Raw genomic sequence first — 20,116 nt, 5'->3', positions numbered from 1 at the left:
CACTGAAACAGCCAGGTCAACTCTCAGTATTTTTAGTGAAACCAGTTTTGGCCTGCAAGGATGACTTTAAGATTAGCTTTACAAAGTAACTGCTGCTGTTTGCCAATCAGAGCTCCCCAATAACAGACAGTGCCAACACACTTTTTTTGAAAATGGTTCTGTGTAGATTTACCTGTTTAATAACATCCTCAACCTTTGCTTTGTTCTTCAGACATACCCCGGCCTGTGCATGTGTGCCCAGACTGCAATACTATTTCTTGCATTGCCAAAAAAGTTTTCTCTATTGTATATTAATCTCTAGATTTTGTGTGACTTTGACATCTATCAACCAATTGGAGTTCTGAAGAGCAACAACAGAAGAAACAAAAGGGATTGTTATCAAAGAAATGAGAACATTTTCCAGAATTGAAGCCTGTGAGTCCAGAGTCCTCAAAGGACTCACTGAGGATCAAGCAGGATAAATGACAAAATATTCACAGCTGGGGACATCACTGTGCAATTTCAGAACAGCAAAGAAAGAGAGAAGATCTTAAAAGAAAGCAGAGATTAAAAACAAAACTAGGATATGCACTGTAAAAACACATATAAAGGAGATTGACATCAGAATTTTCAAAAGCAACCGGAATTTAGGAGAAAATGTAGCAAGTTTTAAATTATGATACAAAGTTATTCAGTTATTTTAATCTTATACTCAGGAAAACTAATGTGTGTGTGTGGTGAGGGATAGAATAAAGTTGAATGTACACATAGGCGGATTCAGCATGTTAGTTATTTCAGAAAGTACTCCACAAAAATAAGGTGGCAAATTAGAAAAGAGGAAAACGTGGGAACAGCACAAGTAGAGGATTCAACTCATTGAAGGCTAGCTCAGAATGGCATGAGTCCCTAGGCCATCACTTCAACTGCAAGGTACTACTGTTAGAGAATTGCTATGTATCTCATATAACGCAACATTTTTTTAACTGAACAAAAATATATTTTAAGGGAAGAAAAGAGTAAGAAATTAAACCACAGTATTGGCATTTTGAATGTTTCTGGTTATAATTTTTTAAAAGTAATCAGCTTTCATGATTTGTTTCCTTTATTATCATTTCTGCTCTTTTTTTTTAGTATTTATTGATTTTTATTGGAAAGCCATATTTACAGAGAGAAGGAGAGATAGAGAGAAAGATTTTCCATCTGCTGGTTCACTCCCCAAGTGCTGCAATAGCTAAAGCTGGGTTGATCCGAAGCCAGGAACCAGGAGCTTCATCCAGGACTCTCACACGGGTGCAGGGTCTCAAGGTTTTAGGCCATCCTCTATTACTTTTCCAGGCCACAAGCAGGGAGCTGGGTGGGAAGTGGAGCAGCCGGGACACAAACCAGCATCTATATGGGATCCTGGTGTGTGCAAGATGAGGATTTAGCTACTAGGCTACTGCATGGGGTCCTATGACTTCTGCTTTTAGTATAATGCTTAGGCCATCCTAGCTAAATATTAAACATATATTTCCTAATACTTCTCTCTAGCACATTAGTTTTGCTTTGAAGTCTTTAATCCACATAAAACGTATCCTAGAGACTAGTAAGGCAGCTGTAGAGAATATCTGTGTGCAGGCACCCAAGGCCTTGTAAACATTTTATAGGCAAGATTTGAACTACAGCTCACCTCCATGGGAGGTTTTGATAGCTACCAGGGCCTACTGATTTATTTAAAGATTTGTTTATTTGTATTGGAAATGCAGATTCACAGAGAGGAAGAGAGAGAGAAAGATCTTTTGTTTGCTGATTCATTCCCCAATTGGCCACAACAATCAGAGCTGAGCTGACCCAAAGCCAGGAGCCAGGAGCTTTTTCCCAGTCTCCCATGTAGGTGCAGAGGCCCAAGACTTTGGGCCATCCTCAGCTGCCTTTCCAGGCCACAAGCAGGGAGCTGGATGGGAAGTAGAGTAGTCGGGACATGAACCAGTGCTCATATGGGATCCTGCTGCTTTCAGGTTAAGGATTGGCCAATTGAGCCATTGTGCCAGACATCCAGGTTTTGATGAAATAAGACACTGTTGACCTTGCCCCTTTGGGTACAGCTAGAAACCATGAAATGTAGCTGTATCTTGACCTTGGTTCCTTACTAGGTTGTCCAGCCATTAGTTTGCTAGCAACTGGTCCTTTTTTCTCTTGTTTTGGGATTGCCCTCCCCCAAGTCCAGGGAACTGTATCTTTGGCAATCTTCTTCATTGCTCAATTAAACACTGAACTATCTGAATCTATTCCTCCACTGGCTAAATCTGTCAACCTTGTCTTGGCCTTGTGCTTGCCAGTAGCAGTCTATTTCTATCAAATGGCCACTAAAATTTTCCTGACATCATTTACTGAATGTTTCATTTCTCTCTGTGTTGATTTCCTAAGAAGTTTTCTTGTTTGTCAGGAAAAAAATGGTTTCTGGGGTCTTCCATGACCAGGTCACTGTATTCATAAGTGGGCAAGGGAGCTAAGGCAGAGTGGTTTAGAGGGGAGAATCCAGAGGTCAAGACACATGCCCATGTGGGAGACCTGGGCTGGGCTAAGTAGCATCACCTGCTGCTCACAAAAGCTGAGACTGAAGGCATGCCTGGCTTTGCTAGGCTGCAGTAATTGCCTCTAAGTGTTGGAGCAGGGCGAGGACCACATCAGGCTGGGCTGCAGTATCCACTGGAATGTGAAAAAACTAGATCTGCTGGTAGACCCTGTGGGGGAATTGTGGGCTCTCCTCTGTGGGACTGCAGCACCCACTAGTTTACATGGTGACTGGCAGAGTCAGCCTGGACCATGGAACTCACCTGATAGGAACACACCTGATATTTGTCAGGGCTGGGGCTGGGAGAAGGCTGGGCAGGGCCAGACTACAGCATCCACTGGCGCTTGCAGGAGCTGTGACTGAGGGCAGACCATGGGAAACAGGGCTGCTGCCCCTCACTGGCGCATGTGAGATCTGGGGCTGAGAGCAGGCCTGGTAGGGGAAACTTGGGGGAACTCTCCTACTAGTCTGCAGTTCCCTCTGGAGAGCATGGCAAGTGGGGCTGGGTGTGGGCCAGGCCTGGCAAGGATGCAGCACTCATCAGTGTTTGCGTGGGTTGGGTCTAGGGACAGGCCAGGCTGGGTCAGGCCTTAGCACCTGCTGGCATGCATGAGAACCAGGACAGGGTGTGGGTGACGTCTGGCTGGGCTGGGCTACAACACCCACCAGCGAGAGCTGAGTCTGCAGATAGGCCGTTCTAGGCTGGGCTGAAGTACCCACCAGCATGTGCAAGACCTAGGGCTAGGAACAGGCTGGACAAGGTGGCAGCACCTTTTGGCATATGGCATAAGTGAGAGCAGGTCTTCTGGTGGGTCAGGCTGTGTGTACGAGAGCCGGATGGGATACCAGCTAGACTGGCAAGGCTGTTGCAGAGGCTAGCACACACAAAAACCTGGGCTGGGGATGAACCTGGTGGAAACTATTGGGAGTCACCCCAACTAGGCTGTGGCACCTACTGCTCTGTATGTGGACTGCATCTATGGCAGGCAGGCTGGGCTGGGCTGTGGCATCTGTTGGTTTGTGCGAGATATGGGGCTCAGGCAGAACTGACCAAGCTGCATTCATCAGTATGTGTGTTGACTGGTGCAGGTGACAGATCGTACTTGACTCTGCACTGGCTGGGGCACATAAGAGTCAATCCGAGATCACTCCAGATGAGGCTTCTTGGGAGACTCCCTGACTAGACCTCTGTACTCAGACCCTGGCCACAGAGAAAAATCATACGAACTGTAGTCTGACCGTGGGGTACATGAATCTCCTCAGTTGTTGATGTGCCCGTGCAGTGGACTGCATGTGCAGCTGCACATGGGGGACATGACACCCAGCAGAGGACATCAACTGCCTCGTCAGAGGACGGAAAGCAGAACAGGTTGGACAATTTTCCTGGCCAAGCATTGCAACGTGTTCCTGAGTCTGTGGATGCCCTAAGGTGGACTTTGTCAATCACTGGATCTTATAAGATATTCTCAACCTTGGAGCAATGAAGCCAATGACTTCTCAAGACTGTCAAAACTGGTCCCGGCGGCGTGGTCTAGTGGCTAAAGTCCTCACCTTGAACGCGCCAGGATCCCATATTACAGTCTCTACTCCTCTCTGTATATCTGACTTCATAATAAAAATAAATAAATCTTTAAAAAAAAAAAAGACTATCAAAACGACCCTTGGAACACTCTTTTCTACATCAAGGTCTGGGGGTATCATCCAAGGACCGTCCCACATCCCCAGGTACTGAAGTGGTTTGGTGGCAAGGAGCAGTCCCTTCTACCACTTCCCCTGCAGACACAGGAGAGAAAAAAACCTGAAATATGTGTCCTTCTCATCTTCCTCCATGCCTGACCGCCCCCATCCTAACTGGAGGCCCGCAAGAGCGTGCATCCCTCGCAACTGTGTAAACACTAATATATATATGCCAAAGATATATGGGGGCTTGTTGAAAGAGCTACTGTTGGCCATTGCTGGGACAGTTTTTACAACAAAGCAAAACAATATCGAATTATAACTCAAAATATAATAAGTCATGAGTCAAAAAATATTTCTCATATATGGAATTATTTTGTTTCCAGACCTTTTACTATATCCCGTTTTCCCTCTCTCTGTTCTCGGTCCAAAACCATACTAATAAAAATAAATCTTTAAAACCAAACAACAAAAACAAATTTCCCAGGCCTCTATTCTTTTGCCTTTCTCTCTGTACATACAGGTCTGTACCAGGAGGAGGCAGTAGAGAATCCCCTGGGAGGCAGGACCTCAGGAATCACGGTTCCACCTATTACATACTTCACTGTGCCACCAGATTTCATTTGCAAAACCCACATCCAAAGACAAAATTATTAGCAATTTCAAGATGGCAATGACTAAACATTATACCCTGAGCATTATACTCTTGCCAGGAAGCTGGCTGGAATCTTCAGTTAATATTTGTTTACCAAACAAGTTAACACTTGTCTCCTCTTGCTTTTGAGTTGATTGGAAATTTTGGAGGAGGGCAAGGACTAACTCCCTCAAGAGCCTCCGATGGTTCTGTGAACTCTATCAGGTCACTTTTAGCCTTCAGCTTTGCAGCTGTTATAAAGGAAGAAACTAAATAACAGCAAATTGAAGCCAGAGTCTTAAATGAGGTTAAGGACATAAAAGTGGTGAAACTAAAATCTAGTCCAAGAACCTTGGGGTTCAGTGCGCCTTCTGCTCCACAGTGCTGCTAACTAAACAGCTAAGATCCGGGCCACAACACGTGGTATTCCGAGAGCCCTGGCACACTCAGCAAGGTCTCAGATGTTACAGAGAGGGAGGGGAAGGGAGCTCTAACCTGGGGTGTTACTGCCATGGCATCCTTCAGCTCCATGTCCATGAGCAAGCATCTCAGGCCACACCGATGCCAGTAAATGCGCTATCATGTTTCCCAGGCCCCGTCTGTTCTAGACAACTGTTCACTGGACCAGCTTTGTTTCAGAATACAGGAGCTCTGCTGGCTTGTAGGGTTGTAAGGTCAAGAAGACCGTTTTCCAGGAGCGTGAATGACCTCGAACTTGTGCTACACAGTCTCGAAGAGCAAGGTGGATAGCTGAATAGAGGGGAAATCAGGAGAGCTGGACAGGAGGCACTATTTTACTTAACGAGTCTATTTCATTTAAGTTTCTGTGACTGCCATTTCTAATTCTAGCAACCAAACAATGCATTAAGTAGGTCAGATCAAGCTTGAGAGGCTAAGGGAAGCCTTCAAACCTTTAGCCAGTCTATTTTATGATGATAAAGGAAGGAGGGAAATGTACCTGGCTGAAGTCCCTAACGTACACCTCAGATGCTCTACAGTAGTTAACCCCTACTATGCTCCCTCTAGATTATTGCTACTATTTCTTTCCTACTGTTGAGAAGATTAACATAAAGAGGGAGTCAAGAATAATTGGAATCTTAGTCCTTTCCCCTTACAGTCTATAATTTTAACTTCTTGTTTTTAAAGACTGATTTATTTTTTACAAAGTCAGATATGCAGAGGAGGAGAGACAGAGAGGAAGATCTTCCGTACAATGGTTCACCCCCCAAGTGGCTGCAAGAGCCGGAGCTGAGCCAATCTGAAGCCAGGAGCCAGGAACTTCCTCCAAGTCTCCGAGGTGGGTTCAGGGTCCCAAGGCTTTAGGCCATCCTCGACTGCTTTCCCAGGCCACAAGCAGGGAGCTGGATGGGAAGTGGAGCAGCCGGGATTAGAACCGATGCCCATATGGGATCCTGGCGCATTCAAGGTGAGGACTTTAGCTGCTAGGCCACCGCACCAGGCCTGATTTTAACTTCTTAACTTTATTTTCCTTCTCTATAAAATAGCAAAACTAATCATGCTTGTCAGCTTGAAGGATGCAGCACACGTGAGCCTAGTAGAAATTTAGTATTTGTTCTGAGTGAAGCCGGGCATTACACCCAGGCCCAATCTGGCATCAAAGCTTTGGCTCTTCCGCCCAACACCAGCATTCAAGGGTATGACAGACACCTGTTACTCCTACACAACGTGCTTTCACGAGGACACAGGGCAGATTACCTGCACTGAAAACCTGAGCATGAACACACCTGTGTGTGTCCAGGGACGATGACTTTGGACGGACGATGCTTTACATCAAAAAACCACAAGGGCAAGGATAAAGAATCACTGACATTAGCCTTCCTCTGACTCCTCCTGAACCTACCAAACTCAGAAGCTCAAAGAAATGTTTCTTTGAGTAAAGTTGCACCCGAATCAGCTGCCTCAGTTAGTGTAAGTTACTCTGCCTTTTCAGATGTCACAAAAAGAGAAAGAACAATAGATTCAGAAATCTAGTCATGCCGTTTGCATCTGTAAGTATATTTTGTGTAGTTTTAACTGCGCACATTTTCATTACATGGGTTTAACATGTATTAACTTTGATCAAGGCACTTAGCATTAGTGTCATTCTCTAACAGTTATTCCTTCTCTCTACTAATTTCATTATGAGGATGATGGAAAATGAATGTAAAAGCACTTTGTAAGTTGTAAAGTTGGAGATTAAAATATGATTTTCATACTACTGAAGGCTTATAAAAACTAGCTGAAATATTCAAAAAATGTTGTATAAGGAGCTTTTTGGAAAAACAGAGTATTAAAAGTGGAATCAAAATCTGGGATCCTTTTCCAATCTACTGCTTTTTCAGGCTACATACAAGCCTGTCCAAACTTCTACCAAAGCAAGTACTAAGGTCTTAAAAGGATTTAAGTTCATAACAAGCAGCAACAGGCCATCTTACTGTAAAAGCTTATTTTTAAACCCTTAAAGCTCAACAGCATTTACAGTTGGAATCCTATGAATGGATCTTTATGGTATGAAGACTCAACTTCTGGTAGAAATTTTCTATTGGTTTGGCTCTGGCCACCGTCATCTGACCCATCCTGCTGGCAAGGCACTCTGGGGACTTGCAGGTGTGGGCTTACAGGAGGTCCTAGGGAATGGCACAGGTCGAGGAGAGCAGGGACGTGAGGAATGACTAATGAGGCACTTCCATAGACAAGGCCACTGCACCTGCAGGTAAGCAAGGGGGCGCTGAGACTGAGCAGTGTGGAGGAGGGAATGGGAGGACCTTTAAGGGTCAGACTGAAGACCAGATCACATGGGAAACCTGAGCTGGAGCAGTTAGCATCAATGATCACCAAATACCACTCACTGGTGCACACTATAGCTAGGGCTGGGGGCCTATCTGGCAGGGGTGGATCACAGTACCCACCAGACAGAGTTGGAACAGAGGATGGGTAATGTTAGAGTAGGCCATTACACTAATCAACACAAGGGAGAATCAAGCCTGGGGAGAATCTGAAGGAGGATATGTGGGCTCACCCCTGTGGAACTGCAATCTCCACTGGCACATGCAAGATCTGTGGCTGGGAACAGGCCTGGTTAGGGAACTAAGGGGACACCCTGGCTGGGTTGGGGTTCCCACTGGTGATGGCAACAGCCGGAATGGGACCACTGGGTTGGGCTGGACATAGCTGCAGTCTCCCTCAGCAAGGGTGTGGACTGCATCTAATGTGTGCCAGAATGGGCCAAACTCCAGCACCCACTGGTACTCATGAGAACCAGGGTAGGTATAGAACAGGCTGGGCTAGGTCTCAAATCCTGCTGAACCACATGACAGCTGTGTCTTGACGTGGACTAGGTGTGGCTGGGCTGTTACAAGCAACAGTAAAGAACCGGAATGGGTGTGAGCTAGTTGGCAAGGACACTGTTCCTGTCAGGACAAGAGGTGGACAAAGTCAACCTGGGCCAAGGACACAGCAGTGTGTGTGAGAAGAGCTCTGGGAACTCCTTTCTCAGGACACAGTCCCTGCAGGTGAGCGTAAGAATCAAGGCAAGGAGGCCCATAGCAGCTCAAGTCCTGGCTAGTAGGAGCCAGGATTCCATATGGGAGCTAGTTTTTAATCCTGGCGGCACCCCTTCCCATCCTGCTCCCTGCCTGTGGCCTGGGAAAGCAGTTGAGGACGGCCCAAGACCTTGGGACTCTGCACCCATGTGGGAGACCCTAAAGAGGCTCCTGGCTTCAGATTAGCTCAGCTCTGGCCATTGCAATTACTTGGGGAGTGAATCAACAGATGGAAGATCTTCCTCTGTCTCTCCTCTTCTCTGTATATCTGACTTTCCAATAAAAACAAATAAACCTTAAACAAAAGAGAGAATATCAAGGCAAGGAGCAGCCCAGACAATGCCAGATTATAGTACCCACTGGCATACATGTGGGTCAGGTCTCAGGCGGGCCAGACTAGGCCAGTTCATAACACCCACTGGCAGACCTGAGAACCTGGACAGGGTGTAGGACAGGTCAGGTCAGGGTGCAACATCAGCCAGTTCACATCAGGTCAGGGACTTGGGGTCAGCTGGGCCTGGCTAGGCAGCAGCACCCACCAGCATAAGCTAAAGCTGGGGGCAGGCTGGACCAAGCCAGGCTGCAGCACCCAGTGGTAGATGCCAAGGTAATGTGGGCCATGCCAGTCTGGGCATGGTGGGTGCTGGGTCCGTGAGCCCTGAGATTGGATTCTGGGAAGACCCAGGTCACCTGGTCCAGGTCTTTGGACTTGCCTGTGCAGTGGGTGCTGGGTCAGCCCCGGGGGCGGGGGTCTTATGGGGCCAGAGTTACCTGGCCTGTGTGGTAGGTGCCAGGTCTGAGTGGCAGAGGCAGGGGTTCCAGCAGGCCTGGGTCCTTCGGCCTGCCTGCACAGTGAGGTCTGTGAGTGGGGGATCCAGTGGGGCTTGGTGGGGTGGCTCAGCACGCCAATGATGCTGGGTTAAGCTCATTGGCTACCCAATGGTGTGCTTGCAGAGGCGTCTGAGGAATGACACAGCCAGGGCTGTGCAGCAACCTGGGGTCCCACGTCCAGGATTGGTGGTCTGACCATAGAATGCATGTGTCAATACTAGCCCTCTTCAATGGAAAAGATGGAGCAGTGCACAGCAGGTCCTGATGCACATGAAGATATGGCAGCCCATTGGGGCCTGTAGGGAACATCTGATACCACAGTAGAGGAAGGAGGACAAAAGAAACTGGACAACTACCCCAGCCAAACAATGACAGCAAATATCTGGGTGAATGGTGACTCAATGAACATTGAAAGGGTTTCCTCATCCTTGGATGCGCGAGATCAACAGCATTTCATGACTATCAAAACCACCAAAACCACTCAGAACCCTCAGAGCATGTGCCACATCAGGACCCTGGATTGGTATCTGTAGCCATTTCCAGTCCCTGGGTACTGGGGCAGTTAGGAGGTTGGGTATGGCTTCTTCCCTTATCTCCCTACTTCCCACAGAAAGAAGAAATAGAAAATTTGAAACAATGATCTTACCCCTGCTTCCCTAACCCTCAATCCTTTCCACCCTGATCAACTATGTAAGCATCATTAAAAAAAAAAAAATTCTGGGGCTCTGTGCAGTGGTCTAGTGGCTACAGTCCTCACCATGCACACGCGGGGATCCCATATGGCTGGTGGTTCTAATCCTGGTGGCCCTGCTCCCCATCCAGCTCCCTGCTTGTGGCCTGGAAAAGCAGTTGAGGATGGTCCAAGGCCATGGGACCCTGCAACTGGATGCGAGAAGGCAAAAGATGGCCCAGGTCCTTGGTTCCTGCACCCAAATGGGATACCCAGAATCTCCTGGCTCCTAATCTTAGACTGGCCCAGCTCTCACTGTTGTGGTCAACTGGGGAGTAAACCAGCAGATGGAAGATCTCTGTCTCTTCCTCTCTCTGGGTAATTCTGCCTTTTTTTTTTTTTTAAACAGAAAGCTCTTTCAAAAGCAACATGGCAGCTAGATGCAAAGGAGAAGCAGGTGAGCATGATGAGCCTCCTAGACATGCTTCTGGAGCTTTCATCTCTGACCATGAAGTAACAGAGTGCCCGCAACTGCTTCCCTGGACACAAGCCTGGGCCACTTACTGACGACTCTTCCATGCCAACATGTGGCCCAAAATGGAATCCTTTTAATCCTTCATCACTTCTAAAAAATGCATGGAGAAGATATACATTAACCTATCTCAATCACTGTGAGAGAAGCAGGGGGTGGCAAGAAGTTACTGAACAAAGAAACACGAAGCACACAGGTTAATTTTGCTTTTAAAAAGAAATTATGCAATATTTTATAAGCTGAATAAATTGTAACAATTTGAAATGCAAATTCGGTTACTGAGATTAAAAATATTTATTACAAGCAGAGATCTTTGTTCCATATTAAAAAGAAAGCATAATTGGGAACATTGTGAATGGAATCTGGGTTAAGACTAATTCCAAATCCAATATAAAACAAGGTATGAATAAAGAAGTTATTTTGGAATTTAAAATTAGGAAAGCCAATATATATAAATGTGTATGATTTAGATGACAAGAAAGGGGTAGGTGGAAGAAACTAACCAAAGCCAAGACAATCCACAATATTTCAGTCCTTTAATTAAGCACATAAAACTGTACTACTTAATATACTTCTCCATAAACTTCTTGTGAAATTCCGATCGCAGTGTATCATTTACAAATCTTTTGTCTTTCTTCTGATCATCTACACCTTTTGCACAGTTCTTGAAGACAACATCATCGTCCCACCTAAAGGGGGGGAGGGAAAACAGACACCCTATAATGTTTGTTTTAGAAGAGTAGCACTTATACTGGGAAGCTGTTTTTACACAGAAATATGCTTGACTTGCCCGTCATTTGATGCAGCAATTATACCAGGAAGATTAAAGCAATTCTTAATCTTGCTCTATTGCAGCAGGAAAAACAATTTTTATTAGGGGACAGAAGATGCTTACCATTTCCTCAACAAAACAAACTTTGAATTGCACAGCAGAAACACACAGAGACCATACTCAGGAAGGCCCTCATAATATAGACATGACTAGATGAGAGGAACTGATCAACTTACTGTAGTTTAGAGGATGCTGTTTTGAGGATTTTACATGATCCTGTTTACCAGTTATATTTGATATTAGCTAACTATAACATTCAGAGTACAGAGCAGCAACAGGCAAAGGGACTGACCAGGTATAACAAAGGCTCATATTTGGCTCATATCTATATAAACCATGGGGAGATATTACTTCAAGAGTTCAGGATAGAACTCTGGATATTGCTGGTTGGACTTCATACTGCAGAAGCATAAAAAAACAGCCGGGACAGTGGGCTATAGAACAGATGTTGGAGAAAATAGAGCAGGATTCCATAATATGACCCAGCATATAAGATATAAACTCCATCCCAACCTTAGTCTCCATTCTTCTCCATCTCTAGTCTTTCAGTTGTTAGGGTCAAATACCTCAACTTTTGATAAAATGTCCCTTGTAAGCAAATCCTTCTTTGACTATACTATTGCCTCTGCATGCAGGGAGGTTTTCACAGCTCAGACCAAGAAGGAATGACTAGGCTTTTATCGTCAATGGGTAAAGAAGCCAATATGGGGTTTAGAAGAGCAGACAGCTCTTACGAACTTCACAGTTCAAAAGATCATGCTGCTTGCCGCATCGAGGAAAATCTGGGGGTGAAGACAGGGCAGTGAGTGTACAAGCAGGAGAAAATCAGGAGGTACTGCATGGAGTGGTGAGAAATCATGGAAATGGCAATATTTAAGCCTCCAAGATGCCTTTTCACCAAGCCTCCTTTCACTTAGCTTAGCACTTCCTATAAAACTTAACCTTTCTACATGCCATCTAAAACACTATACACACTGATTACTGTTTACAGTCCTCCCACTTCTAGCCATCTACTTCCTTTAAACACGCATACTAAACACACACACACAAAAGATTAAGACAGCAGGCCTGGGAGATTTCTCTCCTTAGGAAGGCCTGCTTCCAAGGTTAGCCCTTGCCTGGCCTCTGGAATCAGGTTTCCTGAATCCTCACCATCACCGTGCCTACAGGGTCAAAGTCACATGGTCTATGCTGAAAATTTACTCACCCTTGGGGAAATCTGGATTTTTTTATAGGTGCTATATCAAAGCTGTCTTACATGACTAACTCCCAAAAATCTTAGGGACTGAATCTTAAATAGGTTCCCTGAGTCAAAAGTACAGTCATGCTACTGCCTTTCTGTTGCTGGGAGAACAGGCTCTGTATGACTTCTCGTGGGGGAACACCAGCCCAGACTCCGCGTTACTGCCTAACGATTGGCTGTGTATCTTTCTGGGTCAGCCATGAACGCAACTCAATGCTTCTAAGTCTGAACCTCAGGAGTGGTTCTAGGGACTCTTGATGCAAAGAGTATAAAATGTAAGTTCTGTGGAGTCCAAGGTTCATCTCACTACTCTGTCCCTCATGATTGGATATACAGCTTATTCCTTCTCCTCTCACTACTCCAAAACCCGGCAGAAGAGTATCAGTGAAAGGGGGGTTTCCTTGAGGCTTCACATAATGCAATTTGTTATCCAACTCATAACCCACAGATCTATACAATCCACTACCAAACAGTACCTTCTTTTAACTTTGAAGTTGGCCTGAGGCTGGGAGGGGCCGGTAAGATTAAGCAGAGGGTTTCCACTCAGAATGTTTTCCATACGGATCCTCTCTTCTTCAGCTTTTTGTTCTTGTTCCTGTTAATTACAGGGTAAGATTAAATTATATTAACTCTGGGTCAATTCTCTTATATTCCATTCATGAAAAGCAAAATGAAACACTGTTTTTTTATAAGAACAGCATCAAAATATTTGTTTTGATTGCTACTTTTTGTTTTGATTGCTATTACTATGATAGAAAAGTCTCATCAAAACGAAGTCATTCAAAACATTATTTCATATTGGTCATCATACAGCTATTATTCATTTCCAACTTTGATATGCCAAGTTGGTTATTCGAACCTATTTTCTCTCTTAAAGCACATTCAACACGAACTACTTTAAATTTTAGGAGAATATATCAAGAAATATAGTAATGTATCATTTTATGATGTAATAACACAGTATAAACCAGCGTTTCTGTGAAGTAGTTAAACCTCTTGCTAGGCCCATATTGCTTGTTGGAGTGCTGCTCCAGTTCCGGCTACTCCTCTTAAGATCCAGCTCCTTGCTAATGCATCATAGAAAGCAGCAGATCATGGTCAAATACTTAGGTCCCTGCCACCTATGTGCTACAGATGGCATTATAGGCTCTTGGCTTTGGCTTGGTCCAGCCCTGCCAACAGTGGACATTTGCAGGGTGAAGCAATGGATCAGCAGATGGAAGAGCTCATTGATTTCTTCATAATCTTTCTCTCTCCTTTTCTCTACCTTCCCATCACTTTGCTTTCAAATCTTTATTTTTTAAATGAACATTTTAAACATAAGACACAATTGGCAATTGGCTTAATTTTAAAAGGGCGGTACATAACTGATTAAAAAAAAAATCACCTCATTTGAACTCCTCTTTCTAGAACTGATAACAAATGATTAACAGATTCCTAAAATAAAACAAATCACCATGTAAGCTCCTGATTTCCAATGGGCTAATCAGACATTACAAACATCTGGGTATGAACCAACAGACAGGAACTGTTTCTATGCTTCCCAAACAGATAAGAATTAACTACACAGTTAACGTGCACTTATTCATTTACCTGAGGGATATCCATTTTGTTCTTATAATTTACTGCTTCTATTTTTGTATTTCCCATCCTTCATCAACTTAGTTAAGTATTGCCTTTCTTGTCCTGTTTCACTATCGGGCGGAAACACAACCTAGGTGTGCCCTGTGGTTGACAGGACTTGAGTTACTTAAGCCACCACTGCTGCCCCCTAGGCCTGCAGTGCCAGGAAGCAAAGCCCTCTGAAGTGTGATGTGAGCACCTTAACCACTAGGCTAAACCCTTTGTGCTCCTTGTCTTTCTTTGCTCTTTCAATTTTGGCACTGACATCTTCAAAACCTCACATCAACCTCTCCTCCGCTCCATTTCAAAGTTAGGAATGTACTGTCTGAAAGCATGAGCTACAGCTTACAGGTCTAGCTGATAACAAGTTATCTGAAAGCAAATTTAAACCCAGTTTTGCTATATCTTGAAGAGGACAGAAATCAAGTACTTGGTACATCAAAGAAAAAGAGGCTGCTCGGATGTCATTTTTTAAAAAAAGTTAGTCATAGGGGCCCATGTTGTGGCACAGCGGGCTAAACTGCTGCCTGCAACACTGGCATCTCTTATGAACACTAAGTGCTCCATTTCTGATCTAGTTCCCTGCTAATGCTGGGGAAGGCAGCAGAGGATGTCTGACTCCTTGGACCCCTACATCCATGTGGGAGAGCTCCTGGCTTGGGTGTGGCCCACCCTCGGTCATTACACAATCTGCAGAGGGAACCTTCAGATCCACGGCCTCTTTGCTGCTCTTCCTCTCTCTCTCTTTCAAGTAAATACACCTTAAACAAAATAGGAATCTTTAATGATAAACTAATTTTCTACAAATGTTATGGATGCTTTCTTTTACTATTCAAATATCAAAACTGACTACTTTTATGAGGACAAATAAATGAGGTGGAAAGATGCACTATGACGATAGTTCCTTTTAAGTCACTGCTCAGACTTCAGGCAAATAAAGCAGCAATGATCTATCACAGTTCTATAAAAGCCTTATTTTTTAAGGAATTACACTGATGACTGAAGTGCTAGAAAACCAGTCCAAGTATGTAATGTATATAACATACAAAATTGTTGGCTGCTTCATGCTTGAACTATTCTTTCCTTTAGTCACAGGGTAACTCCTACACAGCACAATGAAGACGTGTAGCCCTCTTTCTGTGGTCAAATACAGGCAAAGCATTAGTTCTCTGGTGGACCCGCCAAGGGGCAAATCCATTTCAGAGCTGTGCTGTTCTGACAGAGCCGTATGGCTAGCCAGTCTAAAACATTTACGATTTGATTCTTCCCCCATAATGTGCAAAACCCCAATACCAAAGCTCATTTGTTTGAAGATGTCTTTGGGGATACTTATAAAAACAGTTGATGGAAAGGGAAAAAGAGCACATAAAACTATCACACGGTTTCAAGAAACACTAAAATTCTTGTATGAGAAATACGGGTAAAGCACAAAACTGCAAGACCCTCTTTCGAAAATGCTTGTACTTCATGGTCACCCAAAAGTATTTTAATCACTTGCTTTTGTATCTAGAATTGTTTTGACACAAAGAATTTGGAATGAGTGCCCTCTAGCGGCGGTCAGCAGGTATTGGGAATTTTCCCACAACTTCTAACTAGATACTAACTATTCTGAATTCTTTTCTGACCATTGTGACCCACACACTCACATTTCTCTTAAACTTACAGCATTAATCCAAGCCAGCATCCTTTCCCTTTTCAAAACAAGACAACAAACCTCAGCAATTATTAGCTCAAATGAAAGGTTACATAGTCTATAAATGAGCTACACATTTACTGAAAACAGGAGCAGATCTCTACTTGAATGACAGTGTGTCAGATAGAACAGGTTCATAACAGAATTCATCCTCTCTTGATGTCAAAACATGTTCATTTTCCTGCACTATCTGTACTAATTATGGCACAATATTTACCCCCAAACCAGTGGTATCTTTACTGTCACATGCAATTGTTCAATTCTACATTCTTAATAGTTTCGATTCTAACTCCTACTACACAAGTGAGAACTCACTTAATTAAATGTGAGGATTATTAGAACAATCTTACAACTTAGTTTTCCAATCTTCCATATTTTTTTTGTCAATAGGCCTTTTAAAAAGAACATCTGATTCCCTCAATCTCCTGATGGAATCAGATGACTTCTTACCTCTTTCAAAACAAAATCTACACTTTTGTAGCACTGATTTATAAATATCCAATGTGCTTGCCTTTCCAATTTTACCTGTTTTATTCAACAGAAATTCTTTAAACAGTGAAATGCATAATTCAAAGTTTTAGCCATCTTTGAGTAAGATAGTCTTTTTAAAACATAAATACGTATTTAATGTTTTTTGAAAGGAAGAAAGAAGGATTTCCTATTTGCTGATTTATTTCCCAAACACCTGAAATCATCAGGGCTGCGCCACGCTGAGGGCAGAAACTGGGAACTCAAGCCTGGTCTTCCAGGGACCAACGACTTGGGCTTGCACCTGCTGATCCCGACGTACACGCAGGCCAATGCCATCAGTCGGAAAGGCAGCACTGCACGAGGTACTCCGCTGTAAGGCGCAGTGTCCCCAGCAGCACCGTGATCACCGTGTGAGCCCTCACCCCGGAGTGAGACTTTCTCTTCTTCCGTTAAGGAAATGACCATTCTGAGTACCGACAGAAGTTAGGCAACCTGCCCTGAGTCACCCAATATCTGTTTACAGCTTGATTCAACAAGTGCCCAGGCAGGAGGCAGAGGCAGGTAACTTCATCTGCCACGAGTATAAATGTTAAAAAAAAAAATCAGATTTCTAGATGTATACATGTTATCGTGTTCAAATGTAGTAAAGAACATTTCAAATGTAAGGTATTATTTGGATTAAAAATATTTTTAGTTTAGTATGTGTGAGAAGACAGGGAGATAAATATAGTTAACACTGTGATTACCTTCCTGGCCTGCTCTTCAGCTCTTTCTTTTTTAATTTTTTCTAGTTCTGCAAGAAGATCTGCTGTGTCATCATCACTCTCCTCTTCAAAATCTTCATCTTCCTCCTGAAAAGAACAGTGATGCTGCAGGAGACTGGTAAGGAAATAAACACGATGCATTCCCCACTCTCCCCAAAACTGCCCTGCCAAATAACCTTGGGGCAGAATTAAGTTTCCCAGTGGGAAAGATAAATGCATCTTATTTCAAGATCAAAGCCTACAAATAGTAAAATGTCAATCACTGAGAAAACACTCTTCCAATTCACATGGCAAAAACAGAATTTATCTGAAAAGTTTTCCAAAACCAAAGGGAAAAACTTTACACAAAAACACAGTACACATGCAGAATGAGTCATTCCAAAGTGTTAAAACAGCTCAAAACAACTTGAAACTAGGAAATAAAATACAATCAATTGTGCAAAAAGGATTTTAAATTGCCAGAAAAAAATATTTTCAAATAAATCACGATTAAATTTCGCTTAAAATTCAATTTTACTTACTTACTATTAGTAGCTCCATCAGTCTAGAATCAATCACCTATACACATACACAAATACCATCCACAAAAGGCCATTCAGATTCTTTTTCACTGTAGGGTCCCACTAAGCTTCAACATTAACGGAGAGAGCTGCCTAGGGAAAGCCCACTGCAGGAGTGCCCTGTGAGTAACAGGGTAATTCAATCTCCAGGCTGCAGAGAGGATTCCACACAGCTTCCACTCTGGCTTCTTTAAAGATCAAACTTGTATGCGACGTTTTTCATGCAAAAGAACATATTTTGTTTTAAAAATAACTGCAAAGTTCTGTGTTGAGCTTAGTGTTACATTTGAGTAATAGTGAGTAAAAAATAAACACATCACTTCTTAAAGCCAAAAGCTTAAAACTGTATTTCTGAAAGCACAAAAAAGAAAAAAAGCCAAGATAAGAGACCCAAGTGGGAATGGGAACTCACGTCCGTGAGAGGGTCGTCCGCATCGAGGTTGGCGGCAGGGATCTGGTCTAGGCGAGGCTTCTTGGAGACTGAGGAGGAAGTTGTGTGCTCTAGGGGAAGTCAAACATCACTTGGCTTACTACACAAATACACATCTCTTACAACTCAGGGACTCTGGGCACAGAACGGCCACACTAAAAGCATCACAGAAGCATGGACCATACAGTGCCTGGCAAATAATACATTTGGACCGATATTTATTGAATGATTTAATGAAAGTATTGATCTCATACAGCACTGCAATCTCCTTCAGGAAACTGAGGGAATATTTTATACACACAGGTAACAGAAAGCACCATCAGCTCTAATCCAAACACACAGGAGAGCACTGCCATTCACACTGATATTTAGAAACACACAAAGAAAATAATCAGGCATCTTCAATTTCTATGTGAAAGAAAAACGAGGGAGAACTGTATGATGACCGTCTGGGCTGATGTTAGTACCTCGGGTTGGCCGATCTCTGTTTTTCTCTCTTGCAGCAGCTCGCTCTCTCTCTTCCAATTCTCTCCTGAAGTCTCGGTTACGGACCTCCTCAGGGGCATCCTGAGTAGCTTGCCTAAATTATAAGCAAATTGAGGTCAAAATGCTGCTATAAAGGAAAAAATATATATGTGTGTGTGTGTTTAGATGTTGTTAGCATTACTCTCAATACACGGTCTGTCCCGTTAATAATGTGACTGCCATGCTGACTAGCGTGACAAGTGCAGGCAGCTTCTCTGGGAATCCCATTAGCTGCCGTTCCATCTCCACGTGGAAACTCCTGGTCGATAGGGATTTCTGCTAAAGCAACACGATAGCACTTTAAAATCACAGGGTATAATTTTAGTCTTAAACCTTGCATTGCATTCTGTTCCTATAAGAACTGATTTCATTAAAGCCGATTTGTGCTATTCACATCGTGGCCGCGCAAGTCAATAGCTCAGGTCCACCTCGTGAACAAGGGAAACACGGAAGGCTTCACTACCTATATTTGATCTTGGTGTGAGAAGGTAAGTCTCTGCTGGAATACTGCTTGGAGAGCTGGCTCAAGTCACCTTCTCCTTTTCCTCTCCCACCTCTTGCAGGTTCAAAAGTTGGTCTGGCTGCTGTTGTCATCTTCAAGGCTTTGGGTGAAAAAAAAAAAAAAAAGAGGCAAACTGTCATGGTGTAAGGTATTAACCAACATCCATCCCACAGGGCTAATTTTCAAAGCCTGTTTTAATCATTTCTCGAACAAAAGTCCTGAAGGAAACCAATTCTAGGTTTCATTCTGGGGTGAAGCCACGAGGCTGTGTTCCTGTTCTCCTTCTGGCGCCGATCTCCCCTCGCTGACTCTGTAGAGTGGGGGGCTTCCTGTCTTAGAGCCTTATGCGAATTATGACCTGACGTGACAAAACCCTACACATACTCAACGGAAACCTCGAGTCTCCCAGCCAGACTCGCCCAGGAAGATACAAATTTTAAACATCACCGACAAAACGGGGTGTCCTAGAAGTGTGCGGCCGGTTAAGCGCTGTCCGCCGGCCTCGCCCCAGCCGTCCCGGTACACACGGTCACAGTGCAGGGGACGCTCCCAGGACCACGGCCGTCCCTGCAGAGTCCGTGTCCCGGACGCTGCCCGGCAGGGTTCTGTGCACGCTGCTCTGGCTTCCCCAGGGGTGACAGCCGGACGCGGAGAGGAGGACCCCGATGTCGGGGACCCCGGCCCCTCCCAAACCCATCAGCCTGGTCAGCCGGGAGCCCGCCTCGGACCGCCACAGGGACGCGGCGGATCTCAGTTCAAAGCCGTCAGCAAGCTTCGTTCCCCGCCACAGGAGGAGGCCCCTCCGCCTGCCGGCGCTCGGCACTCCACCAAGGCCGACTCTGAGCCCGAACAAAGACCCGCCAGCCGCTCACCTGGACCGAGGGCCGACGCTGCCGCCGCCGCCGCCGCCGCCGCCGAAAATCACACAGACGCCATTGTGCCTGCTGCTTCCCAGCAACCTCTGCGCCTATCGCCAAGACCAGGAAGCAAAAGCCAAGCGCTGACACCGCCCTGGGAGGCGAGGCGACGACCAATCCGGGAGCCCGGCGTGACG

At 44.5% G+C, this 20,116-nt stretch overlaps 1 protein-coding gene across 1 annotated transcript; it reads right to left on the bottom strand.

The window, feature by feature from the left end:
- Positions 1–10,620: 10,620 nt before the first annotated feature.
- Positions 10,621–20,045, bottom strand: CWC15 (CWC15 spliceosome associated protein homolog). Its single transcript, XM_040977125.1, has 7 exons — positions 19,935–20,045; positions 19,024–19,162; positions 18,503–18,615; positions 18,018–18,106; positions 17,028–17,132; positions 12,971–13,089; positions 10,621–11,108 (listed from the first exon to the last, which is right to left on the bottom strand). The coding sequence occupies exons 2-7, from the start codon at positions 19,152–19,154 to the stop codon at positions 10,979–10,981; spliced, it is 687 nt and encodes a 228-aa protein (XP_040833059.1). The 5' UTR covers positions 19,155–19,162; positions 19,935–20,045; the 3' UTR covers positions 10,621–10,978.
- Positions 20,046–20,116: the final 71 nt, after the last annotated feature.

The sequence above is a fragment of the Ochotona curzoniae genome, unplaced genomic scaffold, assembly GCF_017591425.1.
Source record: "Ochotona curzoniae isolate NIBS_2020 unplaced genomic scaffold, NIBS_Ocur_1.0 contig_2723, whole genome shotgun sequence".
Taxonomy (NCBI): Eukaryota; Metazoa; Chordata; class Mammalia; order Lagomorpha; family Ochotonidae; genus Ochotona; species Ochotona curzoniae.
The sequence above is the reverse complement of the archived record's forward strand: the minus strand, read 5'-3'. Positions and strand labels throughout refer to the sequence as shown.

Excerpts from the sequence above, each read along its gene's own strand:
- CWC15 (XM_040977125.1), bottom strand. The coding sequence starts at position 19,154 with ATGACAACAGCAGCCAGACCAACTTTTGAACCTGCAAGAGGTGGGAGA. Across the intron at positions 18,616-19,023 it reads CACACCAAGATCAAATATAG|GCAAGCTACTCAGGATGCCC; the intron begins GTAGTGAAGCCT and ends CTTATAATTTAG. Across the intron at positions 18,107-18,502 it reads CAGAGATCGGCCAACCCGAG|AGCACACAACTTCCTCCTCA; the intron begins GTACTAACATCA and ends GACTTCCCCTAG.